The sequence below is a fragment of the Rattus norvegicus genome, chromosome 19 (genome assembly GCF_036323735.1).
Source record: "Rattus norvegicus strain BN/NHsdMcwi chromosome 19, GRCr8, whole genome shotgun sequence".
Classification (NCBI taxonomy): Eukaryota; Metazoa; Chordata; class Mammalia; order Rodentia; family Muridae; genus Rattus; species Rattus norvegicus.
Genome location: NC_086037.1, coordinates 14,862,657 through 14,886,400, shown reverse-complemented (window position 1 = coordinate 14,886,400; position 23,744 = coordinate 14,862,657). Strand labels below are relative to the sequence as shown.

At 43.1% G+C, this 23,744-nt stretch overlaps 1 protein-coding gene and 1 long non-coding RNA gene across 2 annotated transcripts; both read right to left on the bottom strand.

Annotated features, from left to right (window-relative positions):
- Positions 1 to 2,602: 2,602 nt before the first annotated feature.
- LOC134483373 (disks large homolog 5-like) lies at positions 2,603 to 5,572 on the bottom strand. Its single transcript, XM_063278665.1, has 3 exons — positions 4,581 to 5,572; positions 3,787 to 3,949; positions 2,603 to 3,072 (listed from the first exon to the last, which is right to left on the bottom strand). Exons 1-3 carry the CDS (start codon positions 4,754 to 4,756, stop codon positions 3,043 to 3,045), a joined length of 369 nt encoding a protein of 122 aa, XP_063134735.1. The 5' UTR covers positions 4,757 to 5,572; the 3' UTR covers positions 2,603 to 3,042.
- Positions 5,573 to 16,360: 10,788 nt separating this feature from the next.
- Positions 16,361 to 21,112, bottom strand: LOC134483532 (uncharacterized). The gene is made up of 5 exons (XR_010060356.1): positions 20,878 to 21,112; positions 19,700 to 19,885; positions 17,585 to 18,528; positions 16,757 to 16,862; positions 16,361 to 16,633 (listed from the first exon to the last, which is right to left on the bottom strand). It is a non-coding gene; the product is annotated as an uncharacterized LOC134483532 (long non-coding RNA).
- Positions 21,113 to 23,744: the final 2,632 nt, after the last annotated feature.

Genomic DNA, 23,744 nt, shown 5'->3' with positions numbered 1-23,744 from the left:
CTAGTGATGAATCAACTGCTCTTGAGGGTGGATTGGAATTCTAGTCACTGTGAGGCAGAAGCATTAGGACCCTACGGCCACTCTGGGCTCCATAGGAAGACCCTGTTTCAATAGTAAAAGGGGTCACCTGCGAGTTCTTACTGTCTTCCCTGAGGCCTTCCTGCTGGAGTTAGAATAGCTGTCTCACCAAGTTGAAGTAGAGGGCAGAATGTTGGTGCCTTCTATAATGAGGACTAGTGACAGATAGTCTATGGAAATTCTAGAAAGATCTACAGGTATGTATGTCCTGTGCATGGGAATTGCTGGCTTCCCTGTGTCCTTTGCCTTTAATTTGCAGTCCATGGGGCACCTGGGAATGTCCCAAAACCAGGCTGCACACAGGGCTTGTCCCATGATTCTCACTTGCACCCAGTGCCTGCCTGATTGTCATAAGTCTGACAGAGCCACTGTATGCTCTCCTGACACCTGCAGAGAGCAGTATATGGGACCCTACCATCCCCACACTGCCTATCAGTGTCTACAATGTCCCAATATGGCACTGAGAGATGGTCTAAGCTGCTTCCCGCCTATATGCTGCATCAGAATCTGACCATTCCTAATTTCCTCCTCTCACACCCACACTAGAAGCCCTGTACCCACACTAGCCCCAGCTGACCTGTTGCCTACTGACATCTCATGGACTCTGCCCCAATCCCCTGCCCTGCCCTGCCCTGCCCTGCCCTCACTCAGCTGACATTGTGAACATCTCAAGACAGTCACTGGACAATGGCTGACACACTTGTCTGAAGACTGGAAATGTTTCTCGATCTTGGAGAGGAAAGAAGGACCCTCCAACTACACTGTCCTCTAAGGCAGTTTATTCAGGTGAGGGATGACATGGATTGTTTTGTCTCACGTCACACATGTCAGTAGAAAATATCCTAGGTATTGGATGCCGCATTAGCATTAACAGAACAAAGCACATAGTGTTGGGAAGAATAATAAATATGAGTAGGATAAGAAAACCCCAAGCCTCTTCCAGGTCCTAAGAGGGCAAAAAGTACCACCAAACATAGCATTAATGTGATAGGTTGGTTAAATCTAGTTACTAGATTCTAGTGTGATGCCTGTGACACTTTGTGTGTCATGCTCAGCTTATAATGACTAGAGGACCTCAGCTTGAGGGTCACCAATGCCTCTCCCTTGCTTCTCCAGCTGCGGAGCATTGACAAGCCCAAATGAGACAGCATCTGTGTGCAGACATACTGGATTATTCTTCTTCACTTTATCTCTCCGAGTTACCTCTACTGACAGTAAGTCAGTTTAGTTCCATAAATTTGAAATGAGTCACGTGGAACATATACTTTCTCAATACAATCACAGATTTCCATGTAAAAGGTGAAACATGAACTGTCCCACCTAAGCTCTGGGCTTGCACAGACCTGCTCTGCAAAAGAAACATGTGGTCACAGCTGCAGTCTGCATTCACTATGGATGCTCTTGAGGACCTCCCTAAGCTGCATAGATTAAGATAATTATCTTGCTTTCTATCAAAAGAATTCATTATGCCAAGTTGGCCTGTAGAAGGAGGCTAGTCTCTTCAGTATTTTATCAGATGTGCATAATCTATATGATCATCGATAGTAAGTGAAAGATCTGTTTGGAATTGAAACTGAGTGATGCTGGAGGATGATGCTGAATGCACAATGAGCAGTGGAGGCACCAGAGCCCGGTGTGGATGCCTAGCAGGCTACCACATTGAGCAGGCACCGCTCAACCACCTGTACATACAAATCTACTGAGATCTCTCTCCTTAATGGGAGATGATGGCGTCCACCTAGTACAGCACATGCCCTGGAAGGACAAAAGCTACCTACAGGAGCTGTGGTGATGACTCCCAGGTTAGAGCATCTGCTGCTCTCTCAGAAGAACCACGTGGTCCCTAACAATCATCTACAATGGGGAATGCTATTCCCTCTTTTGGATCATGAGGGAAATGCACTCAGGAGTGGCCCAGACATACATTTGAAAAAAAAGATCTATTGAGTTAAATGATAAAAATAAATATAATCAGCAACGATAAAAAACACAGCATATGAATGATCAACTGAAACAGCACCTATAAAAACCTATTTCCCAAAATGACGTTGATGGTCATTATCTTTGTGGTTTAATACTAATGCTGTATTGTAAGAAAAACTGAGGCACACGGTTCTCCATTAGGATTATTCTATATTCCTTTGTGAAAGTTGTCATTTTTTCTGCAGCTCTACAGGCATGAGTGTGTGTTACTCAATATCTGGTGCACACAGTCAATAAGGAATGTGTGTTGTAGACTGATATAGACTAGGATGAGCAGAACACATGACAGCATGGATACAGTATGTCAGTGATTACATCATAAAGTGTGTGTCCATAAAAAAGTCACATTATCCACACAAAAGACACTATCACCCTGTGTACACCTTGGTGGCTTTGAATTCCCTATTTACCCATGCTGCCTGGACCATGCAAAGATCCATATCCAGCTGTCAGTTCTAAGTCTACAGGAGGGGAAAGGACCCTTGAATAAGATGGTCTTAAGAGTCAAGAGTTACAAATCAATTTTTATTCATAAGGAATACAATTTACAAAAAACAGGCATAAAATGAACAACTAAAATGGTATAAAAAATGAAAAACAGTAACAAGAATATATAACTATGAAATAACAAAAAGAAAACTTCAATGAAAATCATAACCAAAAACATTTCTTAACAGCATTTTCTTAATGAACGTTTAGAAACACAGTTGTAGTGCTGTTTCTCCTCTAGGACATGAGATGTCAAGGCAGTCCCGTCAGATGTCTCTCAAATGGTGTTGTCGGTATGAGAGAGGAGAAAGACCTCAAGGAGACAGGCTGGCATACGGATACATAAATTTAGGGTCTCTAAACATTGAGGAAATTAACTGAGAAGAAGAATATTCACCCACAAAAAGTCTTTGACTGTTGAGGATTGTCGTCAGCAGGGAACTTCTGACAGAGAAACTCACTCTTCAGGGGGCTGTCTTCCTGGGATCCGTCCTATTCCATGTCTCCTGCAGTTTCTGAGACCTGGGAGGAGAAGGCAGCTATTAAGACACTGATTTGGTGGGGACACGCATACCAGCTGTGAAGTTGCTGCCTTCTGTCCCTTCAGCTGCATTGGACAGACAACACTGATCTTTCACTGAAATCATTGCTGATATCTCTGCAGGCTGGGGAAAGTCACCAGCAACCCTCACAGTACTGTGGGATAACAAGCTGCTCCTCAGACTTCTACCAGTGCAAACCAAGAACGGGGAAATGGGGAGAGACCTAATTGGGGTGCAGGAAGAAAGGAGAAGGCCACATGATACCCAGATCAAAGCCAATGACCAGGACTCATTTGCCATTTGCACTTGGTTCTTATCCCTACAAGGTGCTTCCAACCATCACATGACCCCTGTATGACCTTTGTCACAGGACCAAGAACTGGATAAAAAATCTTCATAGCATCCAATCTGTGACAGGGAGATGCAGTCATGTGATATGTTATTTCTCTGCACCATTTCTGGACTGCAGTTTCAAAAAGGGCAGAGAAGTATAATTGCCCATAATTCAGTTTCTGAAGAGTGGTTAAAATCCCAGAATGCTTGTGCATAGACAGAGCAATGAATAACTCTATCACATGAGGTGGGTGACTGACTGGGTGTGGGGAGATTAGAAAGGTGATAGGGGAAGCAAAGATGTATCCAATAGGCAAATGGTATCAGACATTGTTAATCTGACTCAGCTGCTTGTTCCTACCACATTTTGCTGGGTCTGGAGGTTGCTGGTCTTCTCCTGTTCGTCTTCCTCAGTCGGGTTCAACTCAAACAAATGTCGCTGTAACTCCTTGCTCTCCTGCTTCAATGTGACCAACTTCTTCTTCATACATGCCTGGTCCATCAGGATCCGGCTGTGCAGGTTGCTGGAAACACACTCTGAATAGTAAGATCCTGAAGCCTCTTCCTCCCATTCCAACTGCCAAATCCCACAAACTCCACCAGGACCCAGATTCCCATAAAGACTTCATAGAATACATCTCCATACATGTAAGGCTGCTGCACAAACAGCAAACGGCCAATCCAGGGAAGAATAAATTGTTTCTGTGACCCAAGCATCAATAAGAGTCCATGTCTCTCCAAAAGAACAAGAGATCTACAACTATCCATGAAAGCCCAATGCATCGGGGCAACATCAATTAGTAGGCGGCAAATAACCACAAGAGGACAGTATGACCAAGGGAGGTCATGCAAACCATGTGGTCCACACATTGAGCTTTGTTAAACCTGGTATGACCCCAGAGATGCAGGTTGGCCTAATAACACTCTGATGCCTCTATCAGTATAGTTCTATCCAGAGCCTTCTAAAGATGCATAGACACTGTGGTCATGAGTCACAGTCTCTTATGGAACTGAATCTGAGTCCAAAAGACCCACGACACAGTGATATTTAAACAGCAGAAGAGATGGGCCCAGAGCTGCAGACCCTCCGGTCCAGAAGAAAGAGAGGCAGACATGGCCATTCCACAATGATGGGCCCTTCTGACCAGTACTTACCGATAGAAGTGAATCTCCTTCTTGAGCTCCTGAAATTTCTCACGATGTTCAATGTTCTTTGTGTCTAAGTTGTGCAGTAATGACATGACCTCTTTCTCCTTTATCTTCAAGTTTTCATAAAATGGATTTGGCCTGAAGTAGGGGCTGGCCCCAGGAAGATAGAACCCAATGAACATCGAGGTTTAGGATTATATGAACTCAGGCTGTGTCCTGTACTACCCCAGCCCTGGAAGGACACTTTCTGAATTCTACATATTTGGATCTTCTTCAGCTTCAGAAACTTGGAATTGTGTGCCCAGGACAACAGAAGCTAAGCACCCAGATAAAGGGTTCCCTGGCTCACTTTTTTCAATCAGGAGGGCTGGATCTACATTCAAACCTGTTATGCTGTCAAGAGCCTAGGCCACAGAGCTTACCCAAACACACACACACACACACACACACACACACACACACACACACACACACACATCCAGAAACCTCTAATTTCATTTTTTCCTGTTTTGACAAGTGGAATGCTACAAGCCGAATAACTAATATTCTAGAGGCAGACACTACACATAATTCTGGAGATGAGACCAGATATTGCCACAAACTTATAGTCTTCCCAAGGCATACAAATGTACAGACAAATGTGACCACACAGGCAAAGAACTGTGCTGTTGAAAGTGGGGCTTCCAAAATAAAGCACTTGCACCTCCATGAAACTATTATACAGGTATATCCTGAGGTCAAAAAACAGACCCCTAAATTCCAAGGGTGGAGGGACACAGAAACATATAAAAGTTGTGCATATGCATGCAGACCTATGCACACACAGACACACAAACTGGGACACACCCACAAGAAAAGCAAAGTAAACAGACTCAGAGAATGAGAAAGAGAGACAAATATGGAAAGAGCACAATGAGAATCAGTAGAAATGTATGCACCATTACTGTCTCAGAGTTTAAGGCACACAGACAAGAAGGACCAGGCCTGAGCCTCAGGCCTTCTAGTTAAGCATTGATATGAACAATGTGGGACCTGTCACCTAAGGGTGCTGCCAGGAGATGATAGCGTTCAGTCACCTTCCTAGCAAGTACAAACACTCTCCACAAACTCACAGCACCTAGAACCTTGCAAAGCTGCCACTTGTCAAGGGCTTTCCAATTGTACATTGGGAACTCATGCTCCAGTGACTTTATCCCTGAATTCTTCACTCAGATCACAAGTTCAGATTTTCAACAGGTGGAATCAGAGAGTCCATTTCCAAACTCACTCCTCAGTAAGGGTCAGGTTCTAGATCTCCTCTCTATGGGAGATGAGGTTTAGAACAAGGTCGTTTGTTTGGAGCAATGCATACCTCTTGTTCATGGATCCACCTGTCACATAAAGGAGGCGATCTGTCAGCTCATTTCTCTCCTTGGTAGTTAGCTCCAGTTCTCTATTCAGCCTCTCCTCTTCCTCGTTGGCCTGCACCTTGTTTAGGACATTTTCAGGGCATGACGTCTGTCTGCAGGCCTCTGTAGGTAGAAGAACACAAGTGAACTCTAAGGGGCGAATGCATAGAGCATACACAGACCACAGTGAGGTCCAAACAGGAGAACATGCTTGGAAGCCAGTGTCACTGCAAGGAGTTTGGTCTATGTGTAAGAGGCATCTTAAGTGGATCACAGTTCCCCCACTACTCTATAGAGACCAAGAGATGTAAGCAGCCAGGTGTTCCCTATGCCCGCCCACACAGGCTTACAAGTACCAGAGAGATGCCTTCTCCAGGATTATTATCAGGTACGCAGGCTACAACCTGGTTTCAGGACCCTCACCCCTCTGGTTTCAGAAGTCAGATCATCAATTCAGCATCCACAATGACTTGATTGATCAGGGATACTCAGATATCCTACACTGTTACTCTAGTCCAATAACTTTGCATTAAAAAGTCATGTAGGGGGAGGACATGGTCAACAGACTTAATAATTACCCCTACTGAAATGACAAATGCCCCAGAAGTGCCAATAGGTTACAGGCTCTTTCTCTACCTGCTCCATATACTTTGGCTACTGTAGAAAAATATCTGCCACACAGAACCTCTAATATATGAAGGTAAGATTGGCCCCGTCAGCCAGAGGTAGTCAGAGGAGTTCTAAGAATATAAGGTCATGGCCAGGAGCACAGTTCTCTCCCTCTTATTACTGTCAGATAGTCACTGAATTTAAAGAAGCAATGAAAGTGAAGTACATTGATGCCCTGTTTAATTCAGAAAAGTTATACCCTCCATGACTACTTATGGTGTTATTATATCAATTTAACCTACCGAATGCAGTGTAAAAGTAAAGACTAGAAGTTCACCCAATAATAGCATAGGCATTGCCATATCCTCCATGTGGTTATGGAGAAACTAATGATGTGAAAACCTCGACTTTCAGGAATTGTGATAATCATGGAATTCAATATCTGTGGAGATGTTCCAGTGGTTGTGGCCCATTACTAAAAAGGCCAGCAGAAGACCCCCACACACACCCCTGACAGGAAGCTCAACATAAACTGCCCAGAACTTACTCCACATCCCCCATGTCCTGTGTCCATCATTACCTTTAGGTTTCGTTTGCTTCACTCTAGACTCTTCTCTATCAACATCAACTCTCCCAAAGCGCCTACTAAGACGGGCAAACATGTCTGTGGATATATCCTTTGGACACTAAGAGAAAAAGTAGGGAATTGGTTGTCACAACGATACTGGTGACATCACAGGGATTCCAAGATCTCTCTAGGAGACAATAGAATGTCCACGAAGGGACTGCTGATGTCACGGAGAACAGACTTTGCCTCTTGCTAATATTCTCCCTGTACTGAGCAAAAGCTGATGTGCCCTTTTCAGGAGACTTCCCTGTGGCATAGCCACTGAGCACCACATGCTTCCAAAGCCAAATTTGACTCTAGGCTTGATTGGAAAAACCTAAGTCATTGCTATGTATCTAAATGAGTGCTTCCTCCCCAATCCCTGCACAGAAGTGTTTCATCCTACCTCAAATTCTACTCAGTCAGCAATATTACCCATTAAAGATTACTGAGAAATCACACCAGTTCCTATAAGTAGCCAAAGAGGTCTCCTGTCTCATCATGTGCAGGTGCATGAAATCACACCCAGAAATAGCCTGTCGGGTAGGTTGCGATGTGGGTGTGTGTTAGAGGTACAACCTGAAGCTTTGTGCTTAACATTTGACAGTTGCCACCAGATTCCTTAGGAAAAAGAATTGCATTCATTATGGTCCTGGCAACAATGTGGTGATCTGTTAGCAGAGGAAACTGAAATATTGGATCCACCAGTGAATGCACCCTCAGGCTGAGTGTGGGGCTCTCCTCTTTGCACTTAAGTTACCAAAGCAGGATTGCTTACAGGCCTCTCTAAGCTATAAGGTGTGATTTCATCTGAAAAATAAAATAGTCAGCAGATGTGGGGGGGGGATGCAGCCAAAGGAGTAGGACAAGCCTAGAGACATAACTCAGTGGACAGAGTAAGAAACAAGCATCTTCACTCCTGTTTCATGGATCACCGCACAAAACACAAAAGCATCTATCATACTAAAAAAAAAAAACAACCAGTTATTTTATTGAATGCATACACTAATACTGTTACAGTATTAGTAGCAAAGCTCAGATTTTGGTGGCAGATCCATGACTTGAACTATCTTCCTGACGACATATAAAGCAATAAATTAATAAATAAATATAAGAAAAAAAACAGAAAAATAAAAAACACAAAAAGCACAAGCCTCTCAATGAAGTTACAGAAAAGTGATCCAGTGGTCACTTCTGACCAGGCCATTTTAGCTATGACAGTGCATAGTGACCCTTAATTTGATGGGTCCTATATAAAGCTTTGTGCAATATTGTCATTTTAACAAACCTCATCCAGTACATACATAACGACACAGGATATGATCACAATGTCCTTGCTGTGTATCAAGTTATTTTTCTGTGTCCTTGATTGTCAGGCATATTACAGCAACAAACTGAGATGGCTGGTAGACTTGGAAGAAAGTGGATATGAAAGATCCCCGTTTGATATCAGTACAGCCAGTTCTTTTTTTTTTTTTTTTTTTTATTAACTTGAGTATTTCTTATATACATTTCAAGTGTTATTCCCTTTCCCGGTTTCCGGGCAAAATCCCCCTCCCCCCTCCCATTCCTTATGGGTGTTCCCCTCCCAACCCTCCCCCCATTGCCGCCCTCCCCCCATAGTCTAGTTCACTGGGGGTTCAGTCTTAGTAGGACCCAGGGCTTCCCCTTCCACTGGTGCTCTTACTAGGATATTCATTGCTACCTATGGGGTCAGAGTCCAGGGTCAGTCCATATATAGTCTTTAGGTAGTGGCTTAGTCCCTGGAAGCTCTGGTTGCTTGACATTGTTGTACTTTTGGGGTCTCGAGCCCCTTCAAGCTCTTCCAGTTCTTTCTCTGATTCCTTCAACGGGGGACCTATTCTCAGTTCAGTGGTTTGCTGCTGGCATTCGCCTCTGTATTTGCTGTATTCTGGCTGTGTCTCTCAGGAGCGATCTACATCCGGCTCCTGTCGGTCTGCACTTCTTTGCTTCATCCATCTTGTCCAATTGGGTTGCTGTATATGTATGGGCCACCTGTGGGGCAGGCTCTGAATGGGTGTTCCTTCAGTCTCTGTTTTAATCTTTGCCTCTCCCTTCCCAGCCAAGGGTATTCTTTTTCCTCATTTAAAGAAGGAGTGAAGCATTCACATTTTGATCATCCGTCTTGAGTTTCGTTTGTTCTAGGGATCTAGGGTAATTCAAGCATTTGGGCTAATAGCCACTTATCAATGAGTGCATACCATGTATGTCTTTCTGTGATTGGGTTAGCTCACTCAGGATGATATTTTCCAGTTCCAACCATTTGCCTACGAATTTCATAAACTCGTTGTTTTTGATAGCTGAGTAATATTCCATTGTGTAGATGTACCACATTTTCTGTATCCATTCCTCTGTTGAAGGGCATCTCAGTTCTTTCCATTTTCTGGCTATTATAAATAAGGCTGCGATGAACATAGTGGAGCACGTGTCTCTTTTATATGTTGAGGCATCTTTTGGGTACATGCCCAAGAGAGGTATAGCTGGATCCTCAGGCAGTTCAATGTCCAATTTTCTGAGGAACCTCCAGACTGATTTCCAGAATGTTTTTACCAGTATGCAATCCCACCAACAATGGAGGAGTGTTCCTCTTTCTCCACATCCTCGCCAGCATCTGCTGTCACCTGAGTTTTTGATCTTAGCCATTCTCACTGGTGTGAGGTGAAATCTCAGGGTTGTTTTGATTTGCATTTCCCTTATGACTAAAGATGTTGAACATTTCTTTAGGTGTTTCTCAGCCATTCGGCATTCCTCAGCTGTGAATTCTTTGTTTAGCTCTGAACCCCATTTTTTAATAGGGTTATTTGTTTCCCTGCGGTCTAACTTCTTGAGTTCTTTGTATATTTTGGATATAAGGCCTCTATCTGTTGTAGGATTGGTAAAGATCTTTTCCCAATCTGTTGGTTGCCGTTTTGTCCTAACCACAGTGTCCTTTGCCTTACAGAAGCTTTGCAGTTTTATGAGATCCCATTTGTCGATTCTTGATCTTAGAGCATAAGCCATTGGTGTTTTGTTCAGGAAATTTTTTCCAGTGCCCATGTGTTCCAGATGCTTCCCTAGTTTTTCTTCTATTAGTTTGAGTGTGTCTGGTTTGATGTGGAGGTCCTTGATCCACTTGGACTTAAGCTTTGTACAGGGTGATAAGCATGGATCGATCTGCATTCTTCTACATGTTGCCCTCCAGTTGAACCAGCACCATTTGCTGAAAATGCTATCTTTTTTCCATTGGATGGTTTTGGCTCCTTTGTCAAAAATCAAGTGACCATAGGTGTGTGGGTTCATTTCTGGGTCTTCAATTCTATTCCATTGGTCTATCTGTCTGGCTCTGTACCAATAGCATGCAGTTTTTATCACTATTGCTCTGTAATACTGCTTGAGTTCAGGGATAGTGATTCCCCCTGAAGTCCTTTTATTGTTGAGGATAGCTTTAGCTATCCTGGGTTTTTTGTTATTCCAGATGAATTTGCAAATTGTTCTGTCTAACTCTTTGAAGAATTGGATTGGTATTTTGATGGGGATTGCATTGAATCTGTAGATTGCTTTTGGTAAAATGGCCATTTTTACTATATTAATCCTGCCAATCCATGAGCATGGGAGATCTTTCCATCTTCTGAGGTCTTCTTCAATTTCTTTCCTCAGTGTCTTGAAGTTCTTATTGTACAGATCTTTTACTTGCTTGGTTAAAGTCACACCGAGGTACTTTATATTATTTGGGTCTATTATGAAGGGTGTCGTTTCCCTAATTTCTTTCTCGGCTTGTTTCTCTTTTGTATAGAGGAAGGCAACTGATTTATTTGAGTTAATTTTATACCCAGCCACTTTGCTGAAGTTGTTTATCAGCTTTAGTAGTTCTCTGGTGGAACTTTTGGGATCACTTAAATATACTATCATGTCATCTGCAAATAGTGATATTTTGACTTCTTCTTTTCCGATCTGTATCCCCTTGATCTCCTTTTGTTGTCTGATTGCTCTGGCTAGAACTTCAAGAACTATATTGAATAAGTAGGGAGAGAGTGGGCAGCCTTGTCTAGTCCCTGATTTTAGTGGGATTGCTTCAAGTTTCTCTCCATTTAGTTTAATGTTAGCAACTGGTTTGCTGTATATGGCTTTTACTATGTTTAGGTATGGGCCTTGAATTCCTATTCTTTCCAGGACTTTTATCATGAAGGGGTGTTGAATTTTGTCAAATGCTTTCTCAGCATCTAATGAAATGATCATGTGGTTTTGTTCTTTCAGTTTGTTTATATGATGGATCACGTTGATGGTTTTCCGTATATTAAAGCATCCCTGCATGCCTGGGATGAAGCCTACTTGATCATGGTGGATGATTGTTTTGATGTGCTCTTGAATTCGGTTTGCCAGAATTTTATTGAGTATTTTTGCGTCGATATTCATAAGGGAAATTGGTCTGAAGTTCTCTTTCTTTGTTGTGTCTTTGTGTGGTTTAGGTATAAGAGTAATTGTGGCTTCGTAGAAGGAATTCGGTAGGGCTCCATCTGTTTCAATTTTGTGGAATAGTTTGGATAATATTGGTATGAGGTCTTCTATGAAGGTTTGATAGAATTCTGCACTAAACCCGTCTGGACCTGGGCTCTTTTTGGTTGGAAGACCTTTAATGACTGCTTCTATTTCCTTAGGAGTTATGGGGTTGTTTAACTGGTTTATCTGTTCCTGATTTAACTTCGATACCTGGTATCTGTCTAGGAAATTGTCCATTTCCTGAAGATTTTCAAATTTTGTTGAATATAGGTTTTTATAGTAAGATCTGATGATTTTTTGAATTTCCTCTGAATCTGTAGTTATGTCTCCCTTTTCATTTCTAATTTTGTTAATTTGGACGCACTCTCTGTGTCCTCTCGTTAGTCTGGCTAAGGGTTTATCTATCTTGTTGATTTTCTCAAAGAACCAACTTTTGGTTCTGTTGATTCTTTCTATGGTCCTTTTTGTTTCTACTTGGTTGATTTCAGCTCTGAGTTTGATTATTTCCTGCCTTCTACTCCTCCTGGGTGTATTTGCTTCTTTTTGTTCTAGAGCTTTTAGGTGTGCTGTCAAGCTGCTGACATATGCTCTTTCCTGTTTCTTTCTGCAGGCACTCAGCGCTATGAGTTTTCCTCTTAGCACAGCTTTCATATTTCCCATAAGTTTGGGTATGTTGTATCTTCATTTTCATTAAATTCTAAAAAGTTTTTAATTTCTTTCTTTATTTCTTCCTTGACCAGGTTATCATTGAGTAGAGCATTGTTCAATTTCCACGTATATGTGGGCATTCTTCCCTTATTGTTATTGAAGACCAGTTTTAGGCCGTGGTGGTCCGATAGCACGCATGGGATTATCTCTATCTTTCTGTACCTGTTGAGGCCTGTTTTTTGACCAATTATATGGTCAATTTTGGAGAAAGTACCATGAGGAGCTGAGAAGAAGGTATATCCTTTTGCTTTAGGATAGAATGTTCTATAAATATCCGTTAAGTCCATTTGGCTCATGACTTCTCTTAGTCTGTCGACATCACTGTTTAATTTCTGTTTCCATGATCTGTCCATTGATGAGAGTGGGGTGTTGAAGTTTCCCACTATTATTGTGTGAGGTGCAATGTGTGTTTTGAGCTTTAGTAAGGTTCCTTTACGTATGTATGGGCCCTTGTATTTGGGACATAGATATTTAGGATTGAGAGTTCATCTTGGTGGATTTTTCCTTTGATGAATATGAAGTGTCCTTCCTTATCTTTTTTGATGACTTTTAGTTGGAAATTGATTTTATTTGATATTAGAATGGCTACTCCAGCTTGCTTCTTCTGACCATTTGCTTGGAAAGTTGTTTTCCAGCCTTTCACTCTGAGGTAGTGTCTGTCTTTGTCTCTGAGGTGTGTTTCCTGTAGGCAGCAGAATGCAGGGTCCTCATTGCGTATCCAGTTTGTTAATCTATGTCTTTTTATTGGGGAGTTGAGGCCATTGATATTGAGAGATATTAAGGAATAGTGATTATTGCTTCCCTTTATATTCATATTTGGATGTGAGGTTATGTTTGTGTGCTTTCATTCTCTTTGTTTTGTTGCCAAGACGATTAGTTTCTTGCTTCTTCTAGGGTATAGCTTGCCTCCGTATGTTGGGCTTTACCATTTATTATCCTTTGTAGTGCTGGATTTGTAGAAAGATATTGTGTAAATTTGGTTTTGTCACGGAATATCTTGGTTTCTCCATCAATGTTAATTGAGAGTTTTGCTGGATACAGTAACCTGGGCTGGCATTTGTGTTCTCTTAGGGTCTGTATGACATCAGTCCAGGATCTTCTGGCCTTCATAGTTTCTGGCGAGAAGTCTGGTGTGATTCTGATAGGTCTGCCTTTATATGTTACTTGACCTTTTTCCCTTACTGCTTTTAATATTCTTTCTTTATTTTGTGCGTTTGGTGTTTTGACAATTATGTGATGGGAGGTGTTTCTTTTCTGGTCCAATCTATTTGGAGTTCTGTAGGCTTCTTGTATGTCTATGGGTATCTCTTTTTTTAGGTTAGGGAAGTTTTCTTCTATGATTTTGTTGAAGATATTTACTGGTCCTTTGAGCTGGGAATCTTCACTCTCTTCTATACCTATTATCCTTAGGTTTGATCTTCTCATTGAGTCCTGGATTTCCTGTATGTTTTGGACCAGTAGCTTTTTCTGCTTTACATTATCTTTGACAGTTGAGTCAATGATTTCTATGGAATCTTCTGCTCCTGAGATTCTCTCTTCCATCTCTTGAATTCTGTTGGTGACGCTTGTATCTACAGCTCCTTGTCTCTTCTTTTGGTTTTCTATATCCAGGGTTGTTTCCATGTGTTCTTTCTTGATTGCTTCTATTTCCATTTTTAATTCCTTCAACTGTTTGATTGTGTTTTCCTGGAATTCTTTCAGGGATTTTTGCGATTCCTCTCTGTAGGCTTCTACTTGTTCTCTAAGGGAGTTCTTCATGTCTTTCTTGAAGTCCTCCAGCATCATGATCAAATATGATTTTGAAAATAGATCTTGCTTTTCTGGTGTGTTTGGATATTCCATGTTTGTTTTGATGGGAGAATTGGGCTCTGATGGTGCCATGTAGTCTTGGTTTCTGTTGCTTGGGTTCCTGAGCTTGCCTCTCGCCATCAGATTATCTCTAGTGTTACTTTGTTCTGCTATTTCTGACAGTGGCTAGACTGTCCTATAAGCCTGTGTGACAGGAGTGCTGTAGACCTGTTTTCCTCTCTTTCAGTCAGTTATGGGGACAGAGTGTTCTGCTTTCTGGCGTGTAGTTTTTCCTCTCTACAGGTCTTCAGCTGTTCCTGTGGGCCTGTATCTTGAGTTCACCAGGCAGCTTTCTTGCAGCAGAAAATTTGGTCTTACCTGTGGTCCCGAGGCTCAGGTTTGCTCGTGGGGTGCTGTCCAGGGGCTCTCTGCAGCGGCAGCAACCAGGAAGACCTGTGCCGCCCCTTCCGGGAGCTTCAGTGCACCAGGGTTCCAGACGGTCTTTGGCTTTTTCCTCTGGCGTCCGAGATGTGTGTGCAGGGAGCAGTCTCTTCTGGTTTCCCAGGCCTGTCTGCCTCTCTGAAGGTTTAGCTCTCCCTCCCATGGGATTTGGGTGCAGAGAACTGTTTATCCGTTCTGTTTCCTTCAGGGTCCGGCAGTGTCTCTGGCAGGGGTCCTGCCGCTCCTGGGCCCTCCCCCACGGGGGCCCAGAGGCCTTATACAGTTTCCTCTTGGGCCAGGGATGTGGGCAGGGGTGAGCAGTGTTGGTGGTCTCTTCCGCTCTGCAGCCTCACGAGTGCCCACCTGACCAGGCGGTTGGGTCTCTCTCTCACCGGGTCTGGGAGCAGAGAGCTGCTGCGGGCCGGGATCCGCGGGTGTGGGACTTCCGGTAAACACAGAACGTGCCCGGTTCTAGAGAAATTCTGCTTCCGTGTGTCCCAAGCTCACCAGGCAGCTTTCTTGCAGCAGAAAATTTGGTCTTACCTGTGGTCCCGAGGCTCAAGTTCGCTCGTGGGGTGCTGCCCAGGGGCTCTCTGCAGCGGCAGCAACCAGGAAGACCTGTGCCGCCCCTTCCGGGAGCTTCAGTGCACCAGGGTTCCAGATGGTCTTTGGCTTTTTCCTCTGGCGTCCGAGATGTGTGTGCAGGGAGCTGTCTCTTCTGGTTTCCCAGGCCTGTCTGCCTCTCTGAAGGTTTAGCTCTCCCTCCCACGGGATTTGGGTGCAGAGACCCTGCTGAGCTTTTAAAAGCACTGGGGTGACAGCAAGCTTTTGTGGACATCTGGATTATTCCTTCTGTACTTTAACTCTGTGAGTCACCTCCACTCTCAGTACATTAGTTCCATTCCATAAATTGGAAATGAGTCACCTGGAAAAAATACATTCTCAATACGATCCCAGATTGGCCATGGAAAAAGGGTAGCTTGAACTGTCCCACCTAGGTCCTGGGCTTGCACAGGCCTGCTCTCCAAAAGAAATGTGTGTTCACAGCTGCAGGCTACATTCACTATGGATGCTCTTGAGGTTCCTCCCTAAACTGCTTAGATTAAGATACTTTTCTTGCTACCAAAAGAACTCATTATGCCAAGCTGGCTTACAGGAAGCTAGTTTCTATTCTGTATTTTATCAGATGTGCATAACAGATATGATCATCATTGACAACAGGTGAAAGATCTGCTCTAATATGGACACTAAGTGATGCTGGAGGATGATCCTGCCCACACTGAGCAGTGGGGACACCAGAGCCCTGTAGGGATGCCTGGCAACCTAACACGTTGAGCAGGCACAGCTCAGTAAGTTCCCTGTGAACACACATCTCCTGAGATCTCTCTAAATGTAGGTGATCCTATCCACCTAATACAGCACCTCATGTGGAATAACAAAAGCCACCTGCAGGAGCTGTGGTGATGACTCACAGGGTAGAGCATCTGCTGCTCTCTCAGAAGAACCACATGGACCCTAACAATTGGGTAAAGCATGTCAGTGATTACATCATAAAGTGTGTGCCGAGAAAAAGCCACATTCTCCTCAAAAAAGACACTGTGACACTGGGTACCCCTTGGTGACTTTGAATTCACTAATTAGCCCAGGCTCCATGGAACAGGCAGAGATCCATCTCTAGCTGTCAGTTCTAAGTCCACAGGAGGGGACAGAACCCTTAAGTAAGAATGATGGTCTTAAGAGTGAAGAGATAGAATTCAATTTTTATTGATAACAAATACATTTTGACAACAAAACAGGATTAAAATGAATAAAAATATTTAAAAATATTTCAAAGTGAAAAATAGTAACAAGAACATATAAATATGAAACAACAAAAAGAAAACTTCAATGAAAATCAAAACAAAAATATTTCTAAAGAGCATATTCTTAACGAACATTTAGAAGCATAGACGTATTGCTGTTTCTCCTCTAGCACACATAATGAAAGGCAGTCCCCCAAGTTGTCTCTCAAGTGCTGTTTTCTGAAAAAGAAAGTGAGTAAGACCTCAATCAGTCAGGCTGGCTTAGTGTTATATAAATTGAGGGTCTCTAAGAAATGACAAATTAACTCTGAGGAAGAATACTCATCCAAAAAATGTTGTTACCATTCAGGATGTTTGTCATCAGGGACTCCTGAGAAAGCAACTCATTCTTCAGGAAGCTCTCTTACTGGTGTGTGTCCAATTCCAGCTCTCTTGCACTTTCTGAGACCTGGGAGAGGAAGGCAGTTTTTCAGACACTGATTTGGTGGGGAAATGCAAGCCAGCTGTCAGAATGCTGCCTTCTACCACCTCAGTTCTATTGGACAGTCGACATGGACATTTTAACTGATATCATTGTTGCTAACTCTGCAGGCAGGGCAAAATCTCCAGCAAGCCTCACAGTAATGTGGGCTGCCAATCTGGGACCCAGACTTAAACCAGTGCAAACCAAGAACAGGGCAATGGGAAGAGACCTCATTGGGTTGCAGGAAGAAAGGAGATGTCCATATGTCACCAAGGTTAAAGCCAATGACAAGTACTAATTTGACATTTGCACTTGGTTCTTATCCCAGAAAGGTGCTTCCTACACAAGAAGTCACATGACCACAGAGTGTCATTTGTCAAAGGACCACGAAGTTGTTCAAAACTCTGCATAGGATCCAATCTATCACATGGATATGCAATAATGAGGTATGTTATTCATCTGTCACCATTTCTATAATGCAGCTTCAAAAAGAGCAGCAAAATATACTTGCAAAATAATTCAGTTTCTGAAAAGTGGTTAACTTCCCAGAATACTTGTGCATAGGCAGAGCAATGAACAATTCCATTGCATGAGGGGGTTGGCTGGTTGGGAGTGTAAATTAGAGAGGTGGTAGGAGAAAGCAAAGTTGTATCAAATTGGCAAATTTTATCAGATATAGTTAAGCTAACTCAGCTGCTCGTCCCTACCTGATGATGCTGGATCTGGACGTTGCTGGTCTTTATCTTTCTGGTTGAAGTCAACCAAATATTTCTGGTTCAGTGCACAATCAAGATGTCCCTCCTTGCTCCCCTGCTTCTGTGGGACCAACTTCTTCCTACATGTGTTCTCCATCAGGAGCTGGCTGAGCAGGTTTCTGGAAATACAGTCTGCATAGTAAGATCATGCTGGCCCTTTCTCCCATTCCTACTCCCAAGTCCCACTAACCATACCAGGTTCCAGGTACCCATGAAGAGTTAATAAAATACATCTCGATACATATAAGGCTGCTGCACAAACCACAAAGAGTTAATTCCAGGAAGAATAAATTGTTTGTTTGGGCCGAGCACCAATTAGTGTCCGCATCTCTCAAAAAGAACATGGATCTACAACTATCCATGAAAGCCCAATGCATGGGGGCAACATCAATTAGTAGTTGGCAAACACCCTCAAAGCAGGTCAGTAGAACCAAGAGAAGGTCATGCTAACCATGTGGTCCACGCACTAAGTTTTGTAAAACCTGGTATGACACCATAGGTCCAGGTCAGCCTAATAACCTTCTGCTGACTTCAATCACTACTGTTCTATCTGGAGCCTTCTGAAGATGCCTAGACAATCCTGGGATGAGTAACAGTCTTTTATGGAACTGAAAACTGAGTCCTAATGACCCTGGCACACTGATGTGTAAACAGCACAAGAGATAGAATCATAGCTGAAGACCTTCCAATCCATAACAAAGAAATCAGAAATGGCCATTCCACAGGTGATAGCCTTTCTGACCAGGACTTACCTAGAGAAGGTAATCTCCTTCTTCAGCTTATGGCTGTTCTCATGGATCTCAGTGTTCTCCATCTCTAAGTTGTGCAGAATTGACATGACCGCCTCCTCCATTCTCTCCAGGTCTTCGTAATACGGATTTGGCCTGAAGTGTGGCCTGGCCCCAAATGATAGAATACTATGAACATCAGCATTTAGGAATATATGAACTTGGGGTGGGTCCTGTACTACACCAGTCCTGGAAGGACACCTTCTGAATTCTACATATTGGTATCTTCTTCAGCTTCAGAAACGTGTTTTTCTGCGTCCAGGACACCAGAAGCTTGGCATCCAGAGGGAGGGTTCCCTGGCTCCCTTTGTTCAATCAAGAGGAAATCTGCAGTCAAGCCAGTTAAGCTATCAAGAGCCTAGGCCACACCTCTCCATGCTCCCCCACCCCAACACAGCCAGAAACCTGTGATTTCTTTTCTCCTGTTTTGATAACAGACCGTATATCAACACAAAATTATAATCTGCACAAAGAATAAAAATAAACAGACAAACGTGTCCACATAGGCAAAGAACTGTGTTGTTGACAGTGGGGCTCCCAGAACAAAGCATTCACATGACCATGAAAGTGTTACAGGTAAATACTCAGGCCAAGACGTCGACCCCTAGATTCCAAGTGTGGAGGGAAATATAAACATACAAAAGTTGTCCATATGCATTTGGATGTATGCACACACAGACTCACAGACTGAGACATATCCACAAAAAAGAGCAACGTAAACAGAGTAAGAGAAAGAGAAAGAGAAATATGGAAACAGAGAGCACTGTGAGAACCAGGAGAAATGCATGCACCATTGCTGTCTCAGAGGGCAAGACACACAGACAATAACAAACAGGCCTGAGCCTGAGACCTTCTACTCAAGCATTGAGATGCACAGTTTGGGACCAGGACCCTCAGGCTGCTGCCTGGATCTTCCAGCACTCAGTGCCCTGCCTAGCAGTACAGAGACTGACCATAAACTCACTGCAATTACAATCTTGCAAAGACACCAGCTGTCAAGGGCTTTGCAAATGCACACTGGGCACTCACTCTCCCTGACTTTATTCCTGAATTCTTCATTCAGACCACAAGTTCTGCTTTTCAATAAATGGAAGCAGATGAGTCCATTTTCCATCTCGCTCCTCAGGGTCAGATTCTGAATCTCCTCTATATGGGAGGTGAGGTTTAGCACAGGGTGGTTAGGGGGCACAGCTTTCTAGAACCCAAAACCTTAATAGGATAATATGAAGGTGACCTTGCAGACCCAGGAATGTAACAAAGCACTTGGAGGGATCCATACCTGTTGTTCTTGGATCTCTCTGTCAGAAACCTCAGGCGATATCTCAGGTCATTTCTCTCCTCGGTAATGAGCTGCAGCTCTTTAATCAGCCTCTCCTTTTCCTTCTTGGCCTGCTTCTCGCTTAGGGCAGTTTCAGGGGAAGATGTTTCTCTCCCAGCGTCTTTAGGTAGAAGAACACAAGTGAACCTGCATGGGGAGAATGCATAGAGTGTACATAGGCCACAGTTAGGCCTAAACAGGAGAACAAGCCTGGAACCCAGTGTCACTGCTAGGCGATTGGTCTATGCTTAAGATCCTCCTCAGTGGATCTCAGTTCTCCCACTACTCTATAGAGACCAAGAGATGTAAGCAGCCAGGTGTTCCCTATGCCGGATATCACGTGCTTACATGGACGACGGAGATGGCTTCTCCAGGATTATTATCAGCTGAACAGGGTACAGCTTGGTTTCCTCACCCCTGTGGTTTCAGAACTCAGATGATAAATTCACCATCTACAACATTTGAATGATTGGAGACACTCAGATGTCCTACCCTGGTACTCTAGGCCAACAACTTTAGATTTAAAATGCATTTCCAAGGAGGACATGGTCAACAGACTTATCTGTTCCCCTATTTGAAACACCAAAACCCCAGAAGTGCCAATAGGTTACAGGCTGCATCTTGGTCTACACGTTCCAAATAGCTTTTGTATTGTAGAAACATGTTTGTAACACACAACCTCTAATATATAAAGCTAACGATGACCCTTCCAGTTAGAAGAAATCAGAGAAGGTCTAAGAACATAAGGTTATTGCCTGGAGCACAATTCTCTCCCTGTTCCTACTGTCAGATACCCACTGTATTTAAAGAAGCAATGATAGTGAAGTACATTGCTGCCCTGTCTAAACTCAGAAAAGGTGGACCCTCCATGACTCCTGATGGTGTTATTATATCAATGTAACATAACAAATGCACTGAAAAGTAAAGGCCAGAAGTTCACAGTATAATAGCATTGGCCTTACCTTATCCTCCCAGTGGGGATGGGGAAACTAAAGGTCTGAAATCCTTGACTTTAAGAATTGTAATATTCATGGAAATTCAATTCCTTTTCAGATGCTCCAGTTGTTGTGGCTAGAAAGGTCAGCTTAAGCCTCCAGCCCCCCTGACAGGAAGCTCAAAATACACTGCCCAGAACTTACTGAACATTCCCCAGAAGTGCTGTCTTTGTCCATAATTACTTTGAGAGGAAAGGCTAGACTCCTTCACTCTAGTCTCTCCACAATCGACGTTCCCCCTCCCAAAACGCTTGCGAAGACGGGAAAACATGTCTTAGCTTGCAACTGCCAGACTCAGACTGAGAGAAACTAGGGCACTGGTTGTCACTACAACACTGGTGACATCACAGAGGATGCCAGAACTCTCTAGGAGACAATAGAATGTCCAAGAAGGGACAGCTGATGTCATGGGGAGCAGACTTTGCCTCCCTGCTAATGTTCTCCCTGTACTGAGCATAAGCTGAGGTGCCCTTTCCAGGAGACTTTCCTGGGGCAGAGCCACTGAGCATCTCCTGCTTCCAAAGCCAAATTTTCCTCAAGGCTTGATTATAAAAAATCTTAGTAATTCCTATGCATCTAAATGAATGTTTCCTTTCAAATCTTGCCCAAAAAATGTCTCATCATAACTCAAATTGTCCTCATTCACCAATGTTAGCCATTAAAACTTCCTGAGATTTCATACCAGCTTGAATATGCAGTCAAAAGTTCTCCTGTCTCATTATTACGGGTGCTTTATATCACATCAAGAAATAGTCTGCATGGTAGGTTACAACATGGGTGTGTGTTAGGGGAACACTCATGAGGTCATGTGCTTAGCAATCGACAATTGCCAAGAAATTCCTTAGGAGAAAGAGTTGACGTCTTTAAGGTGCTAGGAAAAGTGTGGAGACCAGTTGGCAGAGGAAAGTGCAATATTGGAGCCATCAGTGAAGGGAACCTCATGCTGCTTGTGGGGTTCTGCTCTCTGCACCAATGTCGCTAAAGGAGCACTGCTCACAAGCCTGAGTAAGATATACCATGAGCTTCTGTCAGAAAAATAAAATAGTCAAGAGATATAGGGGGTGCACATAAACGTCTAAAATGAAGGTATAAACATCATTAAGTGGATAGAGCAAGGTCCCAGCACCTGTACACTGGGAAATGGCCACCCTACCAAACACAAAAGCATCTATCATATTAAAAAATGAATACTGTATAGAATTCATACATTAACACGGATTGATCACATCCATAGTTCAAATTTTCGGGGCAAATTCATGGCCCTAACTATCTTTCTCTCAACTTCTATAGCAAAAAATAAGAAAGAAAGAGAAAAGAAAAAGTCAAAGCAAAAAGCTCAAGCTTCTCATATGAGGACTGCAGGAAGTGTTATATGGTAGTCAGTTCTGATTAGACCATTTTAGGTAGAACAGTGCATAGTGACCCTTGATGTGATGGGCCCTATATAAAGCTTTTTGCAATATTGGAATTTTAACAAGCCTCATCCAGAACATACAGAACAGGAAAGGATGTGATCACCATGTCCTTGCTCTCTATCAGGGTATTTTTCTGTGTCCTTGATTGTCAGGCATAGAACAGCAACAATCTGAAATAGCTGGTAGACATGGAAAAAGGTGGCTAAAACTATAGTTGTGGGTTACACACCTCAACTGTCACAGGCTAATGCTGTCCTCACAGTCCTTGGAGGCTACTCTTGTCAGCCTATTTATTGGAAAGTGGAAGGAGGTTCATCTGAGCTCAAAGTGAACCTGGCCAGCCATGTAGAGGGCAACCTGTGATACTTGAGACCCTGTCTAAAACCAGCACAGAAACCCACCCTTCATTCAAAGCATCATCTGTGAATTCTTGATTATTTACCATTCTCTCCCTACCAGTCTTTCAGTCTGGAATGATAGAAAAGAACTGGAAATGATCTTCCTATTCTCAGGACATTAATCTCTCTTTCCTTAGGTGCACATTAAGATCTCATGCAAATGGGTATGACCATCTGAACAACTTAGTATCATCTACTCAGTATATCTAGCCTAATACTGTGCTATGACAATCTCAAGCTTCCCTGAGTTTCGCTGACCCAGCAAGAAGTATGAAGTACTGAGGTCAAACCCCAGTGATCCTTTCAAGGGTTTAGAAGAAAGCCATCAGAGAAACTCCACTTCTTTGTCCTTAGATTAAATCACATTGACACAATGTGAACCTGGTGGACTATTTAACCAGACATCTTTCTCCTAACCCCAGCTTTCTGAGTTCAGGCCATGTGAACCTGCATGGGGAGAATGCATAGAGTATACATAGACCACAGTGAGGCCTAAACAGGAGAACAAGCCTGGAACCCAGTGTAACTGCAAGGAGTTTGGTCTTTGCTTAAGAGACCTCCTCAGGGGGTTGGGGATTTAGCACTTGCCTAGGAAGGGCAAGGCCCTGGGCAAGGCCCTGGGTTCGGTCCCCACCTCCAGAAAAAAAAGAACCAAAGAGAGAGAGAGAGAGAGAGAGAGAGAGAGAGAGAGAGAGACCTTCTCAGTGGGTCTCAGTTCTCCCACTACTCTATAGAGACCAAGAGATGTAAGCAGCCAGGTGTTCCCTATGCCTGCCAACACAGGCAATAAATGCAGTAAATTTTAATTTCTGTTCAATTGTTCAGTAACTTACTTACACTTGCATATTGCTTTGGAAGTGGTGGGGTTTCATGATCAGCATTGCATTTAATAATACATAACCAATCATCCCTCCTAGAATGACTCTGTATATAGAGAAAGAAAATTTATTAGAATGGCTTATAGGCTGTGGTACAGCTAATTCAACAAGGAATGGAAGGTCTAAAACGCAGTAGTTACCCCTGTTGAAGCCAATTCCCCTAGCATAGCTGTAGCCATTTTGTTCCATGCCTGCCAGATAGTTCATATTCTTGCTGTAATATGTCGCCTAACATTGTTGTCTGAAAATAATTTAACTCACAGCAGGGTCAGGCATGATCACATAACTTGTGTATGTTTTTCTTATTGGTTATTTTGTTT

Coding starts and splice junctions, on each gene's coding strand:
- LOC134483373 (XM_063278665.1), bottom strand. CDS start 4,756: ATGTTCATTGGGTTCTATCTTCCTGGGGCCAGCCCCTACTTCAGGCCA. Junction 3,950..4,580: donor AAGGAGATTCACTTCTATCG/GTAAGTACTGGT, acceptor GTGTGTTTCCAG/CAACCTGCACAGCCGGATCC. Junction 3,073..3,786: donor TCCAGACCCAGCAAAATGTG/GTAGGAACAAGC, acceptor TTCTCCTCCCAG/GTCTCAGAAACTGCAGGAGA.